Raw genomic sequence first — 17,301 nt, 5'->3', positions numbered from 1 at the left:
CAGCCTAAGTGTCTGAAACTACAGATCGAGAAACACGTTTATTGTTATTTTCACAAATCTGAGATGCCAGTGCTACTAAGACACATCATTTTTTATGTACCACAAAAAAAAAGGCTCTATCAGTTAAAATATGACACAATGCTTCCTCATTGTGGCAATTATAAGCCAAATATCTTGATTTCACGGATGTTAAAATGTGAAAGAAATAGGCATCTTAGAATAGATGAAATGCAGTAGGTTTAACTCTTCCAAAAGGTGACACTTTCTCCTTTTGGTGCTCATGCATTCTTAGATTAACTGTCTCAGTTTTAGTCTCAGTCTTGCATTTATACATGTTATGCAATCATGCTTTCATATGGGTTGAAAAGAGGACATTAAATCTATTTTTTGTATGGACACAATAATACAAAGCAGTTCTACACTTGAATATAGCTTCAGTGCAGACTGTAAAATTCTTGTCAGAGCCCAAATCACATTACTTCTGTGGTCTATTGTTTATTACAAGATTTCAAAGAGTAAGAAATGTTTAGGGGTTTTTGGCATGTCTACTGTGTTTTTTTTCTCCTGAGTGGTGCTTTTTTATTGTTCTATATAATGCTTGATTTGGCTGTTTTGTTGTTGTTATTCAGTTTATTTTTAGTTTAAGTAAAGCAGTTGAACTGTGAGTGTCACATTGCACAGAGAAATTAGGCATGAATAGATTCACGTGATGAGAACACATTACCTGCTTGGGCTACATATGATGCTTTTACAAAATGCAAGGTGGGGATTCACAGTCTTTCTGGGCAGAAGGGAGCATGAGAACCACAGGGAACAAGAAATATAGCTTTTGCAACAATCCTTTGTAAATATTTCATGAACCAGTCCTTGCTCATAAATTTTACAGTTTGGGATAAGAAAAACTCTATCTGTTTCTAGCCTGTTCTTTAGGTGCCCTCCCACATTCTTCTGGCCTACCAGGGCATTACTGTGTTTCCCTGAAAATAAGACTGCATCTTATATTAATTTTTGCTCCAAAAGATGCATTTTATTCATTTATTCATGTACAAAAATCTACATTTATTCAAATACAGTCATGTCGGGCTGATGATCTTAACTGGAGCTTATTTTGGGGTAGGGCTTATATTACAAGCACCCTGAAAATCATGCTAGGGCTTATTTTCCAGTTAGGTCTTATTTTTGGGGAAACACGGTATTTATACACAGCAGCAAAGAGAGTCATGCAAAAAAAAAAAAAAGTTTTCTAAGGACTAGACAATGGCTGGGTTGGAGAGGAATGGACCGAACAATTGTAGCTTCCATGATGCCTTGCTCCCCATCGGGGTCCCAGGGCCCATTACTGTGTTGATGAGTATTAGTAGCCATCCTTTAGGGCAGGAAGTGGGGTGGGTGGGAAGCTGTTCCTGTCTGATCGGGCACTAATGCACATTTTGCCCATTGTTCTTTCCTCTGCAGTCTGAGTACCATTACGAGTACACCGCGTGTGACAGCACAGGCTCCAGGTGGAGAGTCGCCGTGCCGCATACCCCAGGCCTGTGCACCAGCCTCCCCGACCCTGTCAAGGGCAAAGAGTGCTGTAAGCAGCCATCCTGCTCCAGGGCCGCCCTGCTGCTCCGCTCTGGCTTCTGCCCCAAGCCTCCTGCCTTCCAAGCTAGGCCCTTCCTGACAGTGCAGCCACCTTAAGGAATCAGATCTCTCCCCCAGTTAATCTCCATCCCCAGTCTTTTTGAGATGTTACTTCGTGGATGCAAACTGGGTATCTGAATTTGCTTTTATTTTTTAGCCGAACCATCCTGCCACCTGTTGGCAGCTCAGCAGCAGCTCAGCTCGGGCTGGGAATCCAACCAGAGACCCTGTTGCTCAGAGCTTGCACTCTTGAGCGAGCTCTTAACCAACTGAGTCACTCGGCCGGCCCTTGCTTTTATTTATTTATTTTTTTAATTTAAATCCCATCAGGGTATAAATATAAGTAATTCCAGCTGTGCGCCACTCAGATATTATTTTCAGCTTGTATACATTTATTTATTTATTTATTTATTTATTTTGCCTGTGCATTTCTCTCCAGTCTTCACTCATCAGCCACAATCAGTCATTAGGAAAGATTGCGATTTGCTTTTGTTCTTTAAAAGGAAGCCAGAGAAGATGAATTTCTGCTGAGACAGGCCTTTAAAATGCACTGGACATCATTTCAGGGAAAAGAATCTCCCCCGGCCGTGGAGCTGACTGTGCAATCAGCAAGGCGATGACTTGCCTGCAACTCCTGTCCCCACCTCTGTGACTCAGTAGTCAGAACTTTCCTACAGTTGGCAGCTCATCCCCCTGCACTGTTCTTTTTAGAAATACAATGGGGATAATAATGAAAATCAGGGACTAGAATCAAGGAATACTTGAGGGTTTGGAAAGGAGATGGGGCTCATTTAAATTCTCAGGTAAGCTTAGCACAGTCCCTCATTCAGTAGGTGAGTACATACTTGTTAAATTAATGAATGGATATTGCTAAGACCTGAGCAGAGCTGAGGTGTGAAACAAATGAGCCATCTTCAGTGAACTCGGCCAACTTTACTGGGCGCCTCCTATGTGCCAGCACTGTGTGAACCGCAAAGTTAAGTCAGGCACAGTGTCTGCCTTCAGAAGCTCACAGTCTGGTGGAAGGAGCAGACATTCATCCATCCATTTGCTTTTCTCAGCAAAACTGCCGTGGGGCTCCTGCTATGTCTGTCAGTCACTGAACCACCGTCTCTGGAGGAGCTCAGAGCCTAGTGGGGGACACACATCAATATGATATGCTGAGGCCAGCCGAGTGGCTCAGTTGGTTAAGAGCTCACTCAAGAGTGCGAGCTCTGAGCAACAGGGTTGCTGGTTCAATTCCCGGCCTGAGCTGAGCTGCCGCTGAGCTGCCAACAGGTGGCAGAATGGCTCAGCTAAAAGAAAAAATATATATACATGATATGTTAATACAAGGTGTAAACGAATGGGAGTTATGGATGCTGAGGGATGGGAAACAGCTAGGAGAACCACTTGAGCAAAAGTTTAGAAGGGGAAGAACACCAGACACATTCCAGGAAGAATATGTGGTTTGGGGTGGAGGCAACACAGGGAAGGTGACAGATGGGGCTGGGGTGGACAAAAGTCTGCTGTGGGAGATTGGAAAGTTAGGATGGGGGAAATTTTTGGAAGACTGAATGCCAGACTGAGAGCTTAATTCTATAATCAAAGGGGAGTGCCTGGTTATTTTTTAAATCACAAGAATAACAGTGCATATTAGTGTATTAGAATGATACTTCTGACAACAGAATGAGCAAAAACAAGAAACAGGGAACTAGTTAGGAGGACACTGCAGAGGTTGAGCTAACAGATGGTGAAAATCCCACCAGTATGGTGGCAGCAGTGGAACCAGGAAGGCGGGACAGAGGTCAGAGACTCAAGGGTGAGTCTCTGACAGGCCAGGCCCCACTCAGAGGGGTCAGCACGAGAGACCACAGTATCCTCTTCAATGGAGAGCTCTCAGCATGGCGGAACCTACTCCCTTAGAGAATGAGACTCCCAGGGACAAGCCTAAGTCCCACAGCAAGGCTTCCACACCTTGCTTTTTAAATAAGAGCTTTATTGAGATAAAATTTTCATGTCACCAAATTCACCCTTTGAAGGGTAGAATTCAGTGGTTTTTAGAATATTCACAGTTGCATAACCATCATCAGTATCTAACCTCAGAAGATTTTCATCAGCCCCAAAAGAAACATCCAGTCAGTGAGCAATCTCTCCCTATGCCCCTTCGCCCAAGTCCTTGGCACCACAAACCCACTGTCTGGCTCTGTGGCTTTGCCTCGCTGGACATTGCATGGTCGTGCTGTGGCTCCAAGTCATAGTGGGTCAAACGCTTAGCTCTCCATCCTCTGCTCCTCCCTTTAGATGCCCACAATCCGCCCACTGCTCCTGGGTGGCAGTGGCCTCACCCCCGCGCCCTTGTCCCCGCTCTGTGTTCCAGCCTTTTCTTGCGACGCCGGGGAGTTTCTGGACATGAAGGACCAGTCGTGTAAGCCGTGTGCTGAGGGCCGCTACTCCCTCGGCACGGGCATCCGGTTCGACGAGTGGGATGAGCTGCCCCACGGCTTTGCCAGCCTCTCAACCAACATGGAGATTGATGACAGCACCACTGAGTCCACCGAGAACTGCACATTGTGAGTCACCCCTCCTGCCTCCTCTCCCACCCCTAAGCTCCCTCCTTCCCATACTGGGGAGGGGGCCGCAGGGAGCACTCACCAGCCCCCTCTCCTGCTCCTCAGGCTGGGCAGGGAGGATGAAGAAGAGGGAGCCAACAGTCATGTGATGGCCAGGCATTTGTGACAGGTGAAATACACAAGGAAATAGAGAGCGGTGGGTGAGATAGACAAGGGTTAAACATTAAATAGCCCAGTCCATTTAAAATAAAGTCCAATTGGATTGCCACCATGGAATTCTGGATCAGCTAATAAACATCCTCAACTTGATTGCAATGCAATACGCAAAGGATTGGCCATTCTCCCCGGCTTTGGTGCCGACTTCTAAAATTGGCCTGCCAAACCTGAGTTCACAGGTTTACAGGGCATAGAGTAGGACCAGGGCTATGGCTGATCTCTTTCAAACCCTTTGAGACAACTGGTGAGTTGGAATTCACACCCAGTCCCAAGCTTTTTACTTCCCCAAGCTGCCACTTCAAATAATTTAGTGTGTGCAAGGCCATGTTGGGTCCTAGGGAGGAAAAGTGCATCGATATAAAAGACAGTCGTCCACTGATCTTCATAAATATTGACAAAGAATGCGGGAGAAAAGCACTCACATGAAAGCTTCTCTTATACCCAAACAACCAAAAGGATAAAAAGGAGTTAATAACTGTATTACATTTGGATTTCTAAAACTTACACTTATTTGTTATATGTAACTCTCCCAGAAGTGTCATCCTCAGAGCCAGGCAGCAGGCATGCCACAGTCTAATTTTAATGTTACTTTAGAGTTCAATATTATGTGTCCAAATCATTAGCATGACAACGTTGGCAGCAGAGATAATGCTAGAGAGGGTTAAAGCTGGAAGCAGAGGGAATGCGTATGTTAAGACCGCCAACCCCCATTTGTGCCCTAATAGAGAAAATGATTGACCGGCCAGGGTGGAGGCCTGGCTCACTCAGTCAGTCCTACCCGGGGAAAGAAAGGGCTTCTCTTCCTCTGGGGACTGCCCTGAAAGTCCAGAAATCATCACCTCTCAGCAAGGCAGGATGTGGGCCGCTTAATAACTACTTGCGTTTCCACGGCACAGGTCCTGCAGGGAGGGCCTGGATCTCACAGTGTCCATGACATCCCTGGGAGGGGGAAGGAGGTTTTTCCTCTGTAGAAATGGGAGGAGATGGCCACTTAGAGAGGCTTTATGATTTACCCACCGCTGCTCAGAAAGGGACTAATTGAGCTGGTGCCAACATACCAGGTGTCTGATATTTACCCACTGCCTCCAACCTAATCCGAGCTGCGTCACCTCCTGCCTTGCTCTGCCTCGAACGCCTCCCAGCTACTCCCTGCGTCCACTCCAACTTCCTCCAGGACACTGACCACCCAGCAGCAAGACTGCTGGACCTCTCAAAGCACAGATCCAACCACAGTAGTGTCCTGCTCAAAACCCTGGATTCTATGGATTCCTATTTCTCTTGGAATTAAACCCAGGACCTTGCCATGGCCTGCAGGTCCTGCCTGGTCTGGCCTCTTCCCTCTGCCCATTCTCCAGCCTCCCTTGAGTACCTCCCCTCTTGCTTACTGTGCTCCAGCCGTGCTGGCCCCCCAGGCTCCTTCCGGCCTGGGACCTTTAAACATGTTCTTCTCTAACTCTTCTTCTAGCTGACTCTTATTTCACCCTCAGGTCTCTGCCTCAATGTCACTTCCTCAAAGAAGCCACCCCGACCCCCTTACACACTCTGCATCATCTTGTTTTTTTCCTTATGGCACTTAGCATAGTTATTACTCCATGATTAACTGTGTGATTAGTTAAGTTTCTGTCTCCTCAACTAGAAATAGAATTCAAACTCCAAGAGGGAGGGGATCAGGTCTGTCTTGTTTTTTGCTGTGTCTCCAGCATCTAACAACTGGCTAAAAGTCGACATGAAATTAAATATAGTCATACCTTGGTTTGCAAGCATAATTCGTTCCGGAAACAAACTACTTGTATTGCAAGACATCACTCGTTTACCATGTTAAAATGTATTAGAAATGTTTGCTTGTCTTATGGAACACTCACACACCACGTCCTTGCAATCTAAGGCTTTACTGTAATTGGGAACAAGCCAACCCAATGGAGTTTCCATGGCGAGATCCCAAGCCTTCGGGCTCGGTCATCTTTAGTTCCTGGATAAATATCCCAGGAACTAAGATGCTAGAAACAGTTCTCAGATCTGAGACTGGGGTAAGCAAGAGGGAATAGCAGTAAAGAGGAGTAGTGTAGAAAGGATATAGTACATTTGTGGAGAAGAAAGGACAGAAGCCCAAGTACTGTGAAGGTGAAATAGAAATGAGAAAAGATAGATGTAAACATGAAAAACGGTCTCAAACATTGGAAGCTTGTAAGTTTTCCTGTACAGTTTCTTCTTTCTAACCTGAACTTACGAAACAGTACCACACAGCCTAAGGCAGGCAGGGTGTCTGGGTGGCCACATGTAGGATTTTTCTTAGAAAACCCTCCTCGCTTTCCACAAGGCCATGGTGAAGCAAAGCAGGCATAAGCAGATCACAGCTAAATGTCCATGAGCGAGTTTCCTAATCACTTCCACTCTATAGTTTCCTTATTGTAAAAAATAGTACTCTCCTTATAGGTTTTAGTAAGGATTAAATGAGATGATACATGTAAAAAATTTGGAGTAATGCCTGGCACTAGAAATCCATCAAGACACGTTGTTATTATTGAACGTGACATGATCTTCACCAGACGACTCTGACAAACATCAGAATTGTAATGCATTTTGCAGATGTAACCCACTTCAATGGCATCCTGTTCTTTATTCATCCAATTTTGGGACTTATTTATAGCTGATGCCGGGGAGCACATCGGTCCTGAGTGCTGTCTCTTTTAACAGGAGAAATGAATGCCATTAGGTTAGCTGAGGTGTCTTGGATGAGCTCAGTTTAGGTATTTTGGATGCTTCCATTTGAAAACAACACTGTTGAAAAGCTGGAAGTACCATGTTATTCTGACAAAGAGACGGAAACCAATGGACTATGTGAGGCGCTTTAACTGGTCACTACGAACAACTGGAGACCTGGGCTGGTTTCAAGCAAAACAGTGAAATGGTGGGATTGTCTTTCATCACCCATTTGCCACCTTTTTCTGTTTAATCTTCTGAGTCCCTCTCATGGGCCAGACCCAGGGCTTGGTGCTGGGGATACAACAGTGAGCAAGGTAAGTCTGGTCCCTGCCCTCACCGCGTCTGCAAACCAGTCAGGAAGACAGACAATTAAAGAGGACTTAAAGTATGATCAGAAGAGGAAACCAAATTGCAAACAAACTCAGAAAAGATGTGCAACCTCACAAATAATCAAGGAAAGAAGATTTACAGCCCCAGGAGACACTACCTCCTACCACATCGTGTTGGCAGCAATTTTAAAGCCTGACCATTCCAAGTTGGGGGAGGGTGTGGAACAACAGGAACTGTCTTCTACTGCCTGTGGTGTGAACTGAAGCAACCACTTTGGAGAACCACGTAGCAGTAGCTGGTAAAGCTGGCGGTTCACATGCCCTCTAACCCCATACTTCTCCTCCCAGGCATTGCACTCAGACATGTGTAGAAAGAGAATGCTCCTAACAGAGTGTGTACAATAGCAAAATATCGGAAACAATCAAAATGTCCACCAACAAGCAATGTGTAAATAAGTATAGTAGAGCCATACAAAGCAGTATTATATAGTAGTAAAAATGAAAGGAGAAGAGCTACATGTGTAAATGTGGGTGAATCCCACAATCATTATAGTGAAGCAAAAAAAAAAAAAGCAATTTCCGAACACATAATTATGATACCATTTACCTAAAGTTTAAAAATATGCAAAGTACTATTATACAGTACTTATATGTTGTTTAGAGACACATACTTAATAAGTAAAGGATAGAGAACCAACTACGTGGGTATATTAAGTGCCAAATTCAGGGGAAAGTGGTTACGTGGCAGTGGGGAAAGGAGTGTGTGATAGGAGGGGGGCTGAGGTTAGTTAGGGGTACATCTAGGCTTTTGCTGTATCTCTTAAGCAGGGTGGTGGGTCTTACATATTTCATAATATATTTAAATGAAATGGAGTAGGATCATGATTATGAGAAAGGAAACAGTGAGAGCTAAGGGCACACACGGCAGAGTCAGGTAAAGAGTCAAGGACTTCTCAGATTAGGCGGTGTTTATTCTAAGACACAGATAAGAATTAAACAGGGAGGAGGAGGAAGTTTGCTCCAGGAAGAGGGAGTAGCATGTGCGGAGACCCAGGGGTGAGAGATGGAAATTCTCTAGGGCTGGAGTATAGAGAATGGGCGAGGACTTTGTGCCTTATCCTATGGGCAGTCACAGGGGTTTTCAGCAGGGAAGTGGCACGGTCAGATTTTTATTCTGGAGGGTCCTTCCAGCCACAGTGTGAAGAAAGATTTGGAGGAGGCAGGACTGGACGCAGAGAGGTGAGTTAGGGAGTCCGTTCAGAGCTGAGGGTGTTGGGGAGGAGGAGCAGGGGGAGCCTTTGGGCCAGGTGGACAGATTTGAAAGATATTTAGAAAATAAAATCAAACATGCCTTCCCCCATCCCATAAAAACTAGTTACTTGTAGCATCTAAAAGTGACTTTTCCAGAAAAACAGGTGAAGTAGACGGGATGGACTTCTGAGCTCTGAAGACGAGCTGTATCTACTGACTTCCTTTGACAGCTTTGGAGTTAGGCAACCCCGGGTTTGAATCTCAGCCCTGCCACTTGCTGGCTGCATGATATTGGGCAAGATACTTGCCAAGCCTCAGTTTCATCATCCATTAAATGGGGATAAAACTGCTCTTCCTCTTACTGGTGAAAGGAAATTATGGGCCGGCCCAGTGGCGCGATGGTTAAGAACTGGCTTGGGACGCCAGAGGGCCCCGGTTCGGATCCCACATATGAGGGCCAGTGACACTGCCCTCCACAGCTAAGATGCTGAGCAACAGCTCAACCTGGAGCTGGGCTGCCGTGAGTCGCCGGAGACGGAGTAGGCTGCAGCCCCTGCTGCAGTGGGTTGCCATGGGCTACCGTGTGTAGCCAGCAGCCAGCGTGAGCGGCCAGCGTGAGCGGCCAGCAGCCGCAGTGAGCGGCCGTCCAGAAGCCGGCGACTGATCTGCCTCACCCAGGAAGAGCGCAATGATGGTGCCAACTTGGGCCAGTGAAGCAACGTCCTCCACAACTAGACTGAAGAACAAAAGGACAGCAACTTGTCTGTTCCCCTTCCCCCAATTCCCCAGTGCTGTTCCCATCCCCCCAATTCCCCAAAAAAAATCTTTAAAAAAAAAAAAAAAGAAAGAAAGGAAATTATAAAGCAGCTTTAATACCTGAGAGACAGTAAGCAATCAATAAATGTTATCCACTCCCCCAACTTCACCTGCCATCTATCTCTGGGGTAGTTCTGCATGATATGGGGGCACACTTCTCGATGGCTGTACCCCCAGGCTCCTTAATTTGGAGGTCATGCTTCACTGAGCATTTTTGGGTCTTAGCTTCCATTTGTGAGTCACAAATCTGGAATTGCCCCAGAGACCTAGCAGGACATGAGACCTGCACATCACAAAGCCTGGTGGCTCATGCCCCTGATGGTGAACTTGGCTCCCGTTCCAACCCACAGGTCCAAGTGGGTTCCCCTGGGCGACTACATCGCCTCCAACACAGATGAGTGCACGGCCACGCTGATGTACGCTGTCAACCTGAAGCAGTCGGGCGCTGTCAACTTCGAATACTACTACCCAGACTCCAGCATCATCTTTGAGTTTTTTGTAAGCCCATGAGCAAGGGGAAGGGTGGGAGGTAAGATGCTCCAGGGCTCAGGTTCATTTCCAGAATCACAAGCTAGTCTGGCTTGGGAAATTCCCACGGCTGTTCTCCCTCTGGGGAGAACTGTGGACAAAATGAACTGAAGCTACAAGCGGTGCGGGACTCTCAGGGGGCGGGGGGGAGAGTAGCATCTGGGAGACCCTTAGGGGGTTTGCCCTGCTCAGACATGAAGACAGCATGTAACCCTTCTGAGGTACAAGCTACTTCTTTGGTGTCAATGCTCTGACGTTCTGTGTGTGTGACTAACTCCTACCCAATTTCAAGGCGCATGTGTTCTGAGCCCCATTCCTAAAGGAAATTGGCAACTCTTGGCCCATAAGAAGGGGCCTCTAGAAGATTGCTGCAGCATGGGGTAAGGGACCCATTTCCTTAGAAGGCTGAGACTCTGATCACAAACTCCTGCTGCCGCAGGTTCAGAATGACCAGTGCCAGCCCAATGCAGATGACGCCAGGTGGATGAAAACCACAGAGAAAGGATGGGAATTCCACAGTGTGAGTATCAGCCTTCCTCGAGCCTTTCCTGGAGATGCCAGCCTTCCCTGGAAATCCCAGAAAAGGGACCAAGGGCCTTTCCGCTAAGGAGTACTTCCTCCCAGCCTGGGCTTCCACCCCTCTCTCCCTGGAGTGCAGGGGTCCGACAGGATGAGGATGCTGTAATTTCTCTCCTCTTGAGCTGACAGAATATGGGTGTGGGCTGGCTTGTTCCTAGGACTTGACTCCAAGGACCAGCAGCTTTCCAGCTTTAAGAGCCAGTTCTTCTGGGGATGGGGCATGGATAAATAGAAGCAAAGAATGAGGGAATTCCAGTCACCCTGGGTCCTTTCAAGTCCCTTCATCGGTCTCACCATAGGATGCTCAGAGTGTATATGACTGAGGGAGAAGCAGGAGAAAGCAGAGAGGGCTATAGAGGAGGCTTGGAAGGAGACAGGAGCTAAGCCAAGATGGGAGGAAGGGAAAAGCAGAGGAAGTTGGAGGTAGGACTGGAATAGGCACTGCCATGCAGACAGTAAGAGGAGGGGTCCCAACAAGAGGCTACTCTAGTGAATTAGGGATATTTGTTTCTGAGACTGAACTAACTCTTCCTGTTGATGGTTTTTAGGTCAAGCTAAATCGAGGCAATAATGTCCTCTATTGGAGAACCACAGCCTTCTCAGTGTGGTCCAAAGGTTCCAAGCCTGTACTGGTGAGAAACATCGCCATAACAGGTACAGAGAACAGGACCGGGGCTGGGGCCTGCTGCTCAATTTCTGGCCTTGTGACTCTGCAGGGGAGAATGGGGGTCAGTCCCCAGGCGGCTCAGTCTCTAGGCTCAATTTTTGCTCTGCGATGTTGTTCTTCTTCCATAGGGGTGGCCTACACTTCAGAATGCTTCCCCTGCAAACCTGGCACATACGCAGACAAGCAGGGCTCCTCTTTCTGCAAACTTTGTCCAGTCAACTCTTATTCAAATAAGGGAGAAACTTCTTGCCACCAGTGTGACCCTGACAAATACTCAGGTGATGTTTCTGAGGGCGGGAAGAGTTTGGCGGGTGTTACCAAAAAACACAGGGAGAAACAGGAAGTAGAGCCATCCTCTGGTCAAGCTCAGACTGATAATATATTTTTTAATTATTTATATTTAGAATATATAAAGCATTGGAGTCTCAATGTAGCTTCTTCTTTATATCCTTAGTTATAAAGGGTTTCTGTTCAGCTAGTCTTTAGATGGTTCTCCAGGTTGATTGTTCTGTAATTTAGTTGTAATTTTCATGTAGTCATAGCAGGAAGCAAGCACACAGTTTACCTACTCGCCATCTTGCCCCAAGCCCAAGACTAATAACTCTTAAACCCTTACTTTCTGGACCCTGGAAGAGCCTTGCCAATCCATACTCCACCAATCACTCTGGAAATAAAATTGAAATCATTCAGTAAGTATTTATTGAGCCTCTACAATCTGCCAGGCTCTATTCTACATGCTTGGAATACATCAGTGAACAAAATAGACAGATATCCTGTCTTCATGGAACTTATATTCTGGAGGGAAAATGACAGACAATAAACAATAACTATAATAATAAATATATAAAAGTTTATGTAGTATGTTAGACAATAAAAAGTGCATGATGCCATGGCAAAAAGAAAGAAAAAACCTGGGGGTTAGAAGGCTTAGGAGAGCTAGGGAAAGGGGGAGCAATCTATTCTTCTTTTTTTTTTTTTTTCTTTAGCTGAGCCATCCTGCCACCTGTTGGCAGCTCAGCGGCAACTCAGCTCAGGCCGGCAATACAAGGGCTGTTGCTCAGAGCTCACACTCTTGAGCGAGCTCTTAACCAACTGAGACACTTGGCCGGCCCCATGAATGCAATCTGTTCTTTTAAGCAGTAAAAAAATTTTATTTTTTTATTATTATTTTTAAAGATTTTATTGGGGAATTGGGGAAGGGGAACAGTGTTGGGGAATTGGGGAAGGGGAACAGCCAAGTTGTTGTCCTTCAATCTTAGCTGTGGAGAGTGCAGCTTGCTCCAATTGCCATCCAGCTGCCCATCGGCAACTCGCGGCTGCTCAGCTCAAGGTGCCGTGTTCATCTTAGTTGCCGGTGGGTGTAGCTCACCATCCCGGGCAGGAGTTGAACTGGTAATCTTGTTGTTAGGAGCACATGCTAACACCAGCTGAACCATCCTGCTGCCTGTTGGCAGCTCAGCGGCAGCTCAGCTCGGTCGCAGCTCACTGGCCCATGTGGAAATCGAACCGACGACCCTGTTGCTCAGAGCTTGTGCTCTTAAGCAAACTCTTAACCAACTGAGCCACTCAGCCGGCCCCTAAGCAGTAAAATTTTTTAAATGAAATCTTATATAGTATAAGATTATAATTATAAATAATAGAGTGGATTAGAGGTATACATTTACACTTTAATTTATAACAATTATTATCAAAGTTAATTTAGAAGAGCCACAAGGCTATGTTAATGAACAAAACATTTTGATAGCAAGTGCTAATGATGGAACTTACAATCTGTTATCAGCCTGAGTATCCACTGAATTCAAAGATCTCCTTTTCAGGAAATCCAGTGTTCTGTGGAACACAGTTTAAAAACCACTGTTCAAGGGAAAATAAGAGGATGGCTGGAAGCAGCCTATTCCTACAGTCTCTGGATAGCTTCCCAAAGCATCCCAACTTGAGAGACAAGACCTGGTCATTTAAGGGGGTCTCAGAGGCAGCAGGACTCTGGTGTAAGACTGGCAGTGCTCCCAGAGAGCCCTCTACTCAAGTAGTCCAGTGATTGGCAAGGGGACCAATCTCCAAGATAGGTTCTGAACAAACCAGCAGGGAGAGAAAAAGAGTCCCTTCTCTTCCCCTGCAAACACTCCTAACGATTCCATTTTCCCTTCTTACACAACCATATACAAACCCAGCTCAAGGCCCTCTCTCAAGCAGACCCCCGTATCCCCACACAGGCACACCCACGCTTCACACAGGTGTTATAGTATGTGTTTGCTCAGCCGAGACCAGCCACTGACCTAGTGAACTGCTTATTTTTACACTATTCCTAAAACAAAAATCCTATGTATCTACACAGATCTTGCCAAACGAGTCTAGTTTTCAGCAAGAACAGGAATGTTCAGATCTTGAGGGAAATTCTTATCTGTGTCTAAATTCCTGTTTTTCCACTTGAATTTCTTATTCCTCTTCCCTGCCCTATCAATGGCAGCCTTTGTTATTTGTTAGTCTTAAGTCTCCAGCTCCCTTTCCAGCCCAGCTGTTGTACAAGGGTTTGAATGGCAAGGTGTTTCTAGAAAAACTGCCTAGATTATTTTGTTCAACTCTGTGTAAAGCGATTTTTATCCAGAGAACTGTTACGAAAGTATTAGGCTGGGAGTCTGAATTCTTGGACTATATGCCACCGATTTCCCAGCCCACCCCTTTGCTTGGGGAGTAAGTTTTTACTTTGAAGAGCGTGGTCAGCTTGTTGACCGTCTCACCAGCAAGGGGTACGAAGAGAGTCACATTTCTTTGGGACTTGACTCTTCTAGAACTGAGTGTCAGTGGAAAGCTGGGAAAATGCAGAGTCTGATGAGGGCCTTTTGATGGAATGTGCCTGAAGGGAGTGACAGAAGACCCTGTGACCATTCTATCGTTCGTTTACAAATAACTTGAGTGACTGCTGGGTGCCAGGGCTTCAGCTTGGTGCTAGGGTAGGAGCTGGTGCCTGCCTTCCAGCTTGTGCTGAAAAGGGGAAAGGTGGTTATGGACACCCCTAACTGTAGGAACTTCATGGTGCAGGGGGTGCTGGGATAGGGGTGCTGAATGTAGCGTGCAGTGGAGGCAGAGAAGTGAAGTGGTCAGTCCTCTCTGGGGAGGGACCAAAGGCTTCACTAGCTGTGGTCTTGAGAGATGAGCTGAGTCTTGAAAGATGGTTGATGAGGGCAGGATGTTCTAGAAGACATCTGAGCCAAGGCCAGAAGGCTCGGGGAGATTTGAGTAACTATTAGCATCTATTTGGAGAGAAGTCACATCCAAGGCTGAGAGGTGGGCAGGGAGCAGATTATGGGTCAGTCCTTCTGTGCCATTGTTCAGAAACTGGGATTTGATCTTTTCAGCAGTGGAGGCCATTAAAGAACTTTAAGCTGGGGAATGACCTGATCTGACTTGTGCTTTTGAAAGACCGCTCTGGCTACCATTTGGAAAATGGATGAGGAAGGGAACGGCTGGCTGGAGGCAGAGGCCCTAACTGGGAGGTTTTGCAACAGGTTCCATTGCTGGTATCCAGGACCTAGACTGAGGCGGAGCCAATGAGGGTGGAGATGCTAAGGAAAAAGGCTTGACTGAAAGTATCTTTCTCATTAACACCTAAAATTTGATCAGTAGGATTAATTTGTTGGTGTTACATTTAATATTAGGAATTCATTTTCTAACAGAATAGCATGGGATTTAAGAGCATGGACTCCAGAACAATATTACTATGCTTCAACCCCCGCTCCACCATTTACTAGCTGTGCCACCTTGGGCAAGTTACTTGTCTGTGCCTCAGTTTCCTCATCCATAAAATAGGAATGACAGTAATCATAGCTACCTCATAGTGTTATTGTGTCAATTAAATAATACAGGTAAAGGATTTAGAATAGTGCTTGGCATGAAGTAATTGTATTAACTCATTTACCTTAAGGCCTGTGCCAGCAGCCCTCTTCTAATATGAAAATACTCTTGGCATAGATAACAATAATAATATGTCACTTGTATAGTACTTTACAATTTACAAAATATTATCTCATTTATTATTCATAGCATCATACAGCAGTGACTTCCCCATCTACAAATGAATAAAGAACAGCTCAGAGAGGTTGAGGGATTTGCCCAGAGTCTGAGGTGGTATCTGAGCTGGGCCACGTGTTCAATGGGTACTTAAATCCTCAGGGGAAATGCTAACCTTTGAAAAAATGGATCAGAATGAGAACATTGTCATCCTGGAGGTAGGGGGAGGACAAAAATGAGCAAGAAGGTGCAGAAAGAGGAGCTGGAGCCCCAACATAAACTTTACATGCTTACGGTTTCACCCAGGGCCAGTCCTACAGGAATCATTTTTCACTTTCTCACCGAACACCTAGACTGATCTTTCAAACTTGATGAGTACCCAACTTAAATACCGCGATGAAACCTGAGCTAGGAAAGTGAGGTCTGGCTCAGCATTTGGCTTAATCATTTATTAAAACCACCTTAGCCGTTGTCAGTGTGTAAACAGCTGGACCATTTTTGCTGAAACCTGGAGCTAGGATGTCAGGTTGAGCAAATATTGACAAGCAGAAAAAGGTCCTGGTGTGGAATGCACTTCCTAGCACATAACTTGCAATTTGCTAGACCTATTATGCAAAGTCCTGGGAACTGGCGTGTTTTCAGCAGCTCCCCCCAAACTTTTGTGTTTTCAGCAGCTCCCCCCAAACTTCTCCTAGACGAGCCAGTCAAAAGCAGAAGTCCCTGTGTCCCCCCCATGCTGAATTAGGCCTTCTGCTTGTTAACCAAGTAAATGAGCTGAGAAGACCCCAGCTGTTTCTCAGCAGTAGTTCCCTCCTGCCCAAGCTAATAAGATGGCGACAGAAGAGGTGTGGAAATGGGTGGTTGTGGGAACTCCCCAGTGCAGGCCAACACAGTGGTAATTAGGAGATTTTCTGCCTTGGGAAGAAGAAGGGATCAGTTGAGAAATAAGCCCTTAACTGGGAGGGAAACAAAGAGGCTTTTAATCCTTATTTAAAATCCCATGGAAGTTACCCAATAAAAATAATTCCTACAGGGCCGGCCAAGTGGCACATTGGTTAAGAGTCGGCTTGAGACGCCAGCTCTGAGCATCAGGGCCCCGGTTTGGATCCCACATATGAGGGCCAGGGATGCTGTGCCCTCTACAGCTAAGAAGGTGAACAACAGCTCGACCTGGAGCTGGGCTGCTATGAGTCGCTGGTGGTGGTGTAGGCTGCAGTGGGGCTGGCCAGCAGCTGCCGTGAGCTTTCGTGAGCTGCTGTGAGCTGACGTGAGCAGCCGTCCAACGGCCGGGAAGCGACTGCCTCACCCGGGAAGAGTGCAATGATAATACCAACACGGGCCAGTGAAGCAACGTCCTCCACAACTAGACTGAAGAACAAAAGGACAGCAACTTTTCTGTCCCCCTCCCCCAATTCCCCAATAAAATCTTTAATAATAATAATTCCTACAAACCTGGGTATTAATAATCACCAGCATTTAGGGAGACCCTTCTTACAACATGCCAGGTATGTGCTGGCTCCAGCAAGGTAGATATTACTATTCCTGCTCTGCAGATGAGAACACAGGCTCAGAGAGGTTCAGTAACTTGCCTAAAGTGACACAGCTACTAAATGATTAAGTAGAATCAGACCCAGACTGCCTAACTTAAAATCTCATTCTACTCTGCCATACTGAGAGGCAGTCTCACCATTATCAAATGCTTACCTGCAGGGGACATAGTAGTCATATTAGAAACAGTGGTGACAGTAGTATTAGTAGCAGTACTAGTAATAGTAGTAATAGTAGTAGTATTGTGTTGGCACTCTGTAAAACAGTGGTTTTTATTCTGGAGAAAGTAAATTTCTTGGAAATTTTACAAATTTACTTGCATGAATTATGTATAGTTTTCTGGGTAAAGTCTTTCTTTTCAGATTCGCAAAAGGGTTTGTAATTCAAAAAGGTGAAAAACATTGCTTTAAAGAGGGATTCACTGGGCCAGCCAAGTGGCGTGTTGGTTAAAAGCTGGCTTAGGACGCCAGAGGGCACC

General features: G+C 45.9%; 1 protein-coding gene across 3 annotated transcripts in view; it reads left to right on the top strand.

Annotated features, from left to right (window-relative positions):
* Positions 1-17,301, top strand: part of ELAPOR1 (endosome-lysosome associated apoptosis and autophagy regulator 1) — a 79,876-nt gene that overhangs the window by 31,135 nt on the left and 31,440 nt on the right. For 2 of the 3 annotated variants that reach the window (XM_019630636.1, XM_019630635.1), the window contains exons 2-7: positions 1,456-1,576; positions 3,986-4,178; positions 9,844-9,991; positions 10,461-10,541; positions 11,149-11,254; positions 11,396-11,545. In XM_019630636.1, coding sequence (XP_019486181.1) covers positions 1,456-1,576; positions 3,986-4,178; positions 9,844-9,991; positions 10,461-10,541; positions 11,149-11,254; positions 11,396-11,545 — 799 coding nt within the window. The remainder of the gene's footprint in view (positions 1-1,455; positions 1,577-3,985; positions 4,179-9,843; positions 9,992-10,460; positions 10,542-11,148; positions 11,255-11,395; positions 11,546-17,301) is intronic. The other variant, XM_019630637.1, reaches the window with a different exon arrangement.

The sequence above is a fragment of the Hipposideros armiger genome, unplaced genomic scaffold (genome assembly GCF_001890085.2).
Source record: "Hipposideros armiger isolate ML-2016 unplaced genomic scaffold, ASM189008v1 scaffold_924, whole genome shotgun sequence".
Taxonomy (NCBI): Eukaryota; Metazoa; Chordata; class Mammalia; order Chiroptera; family Hipposideridae; genus Hipposideros; species Hipposideros armiger.
This window is presented reverse-complemented; position numbering and strand designations above follow the sequence as displayed.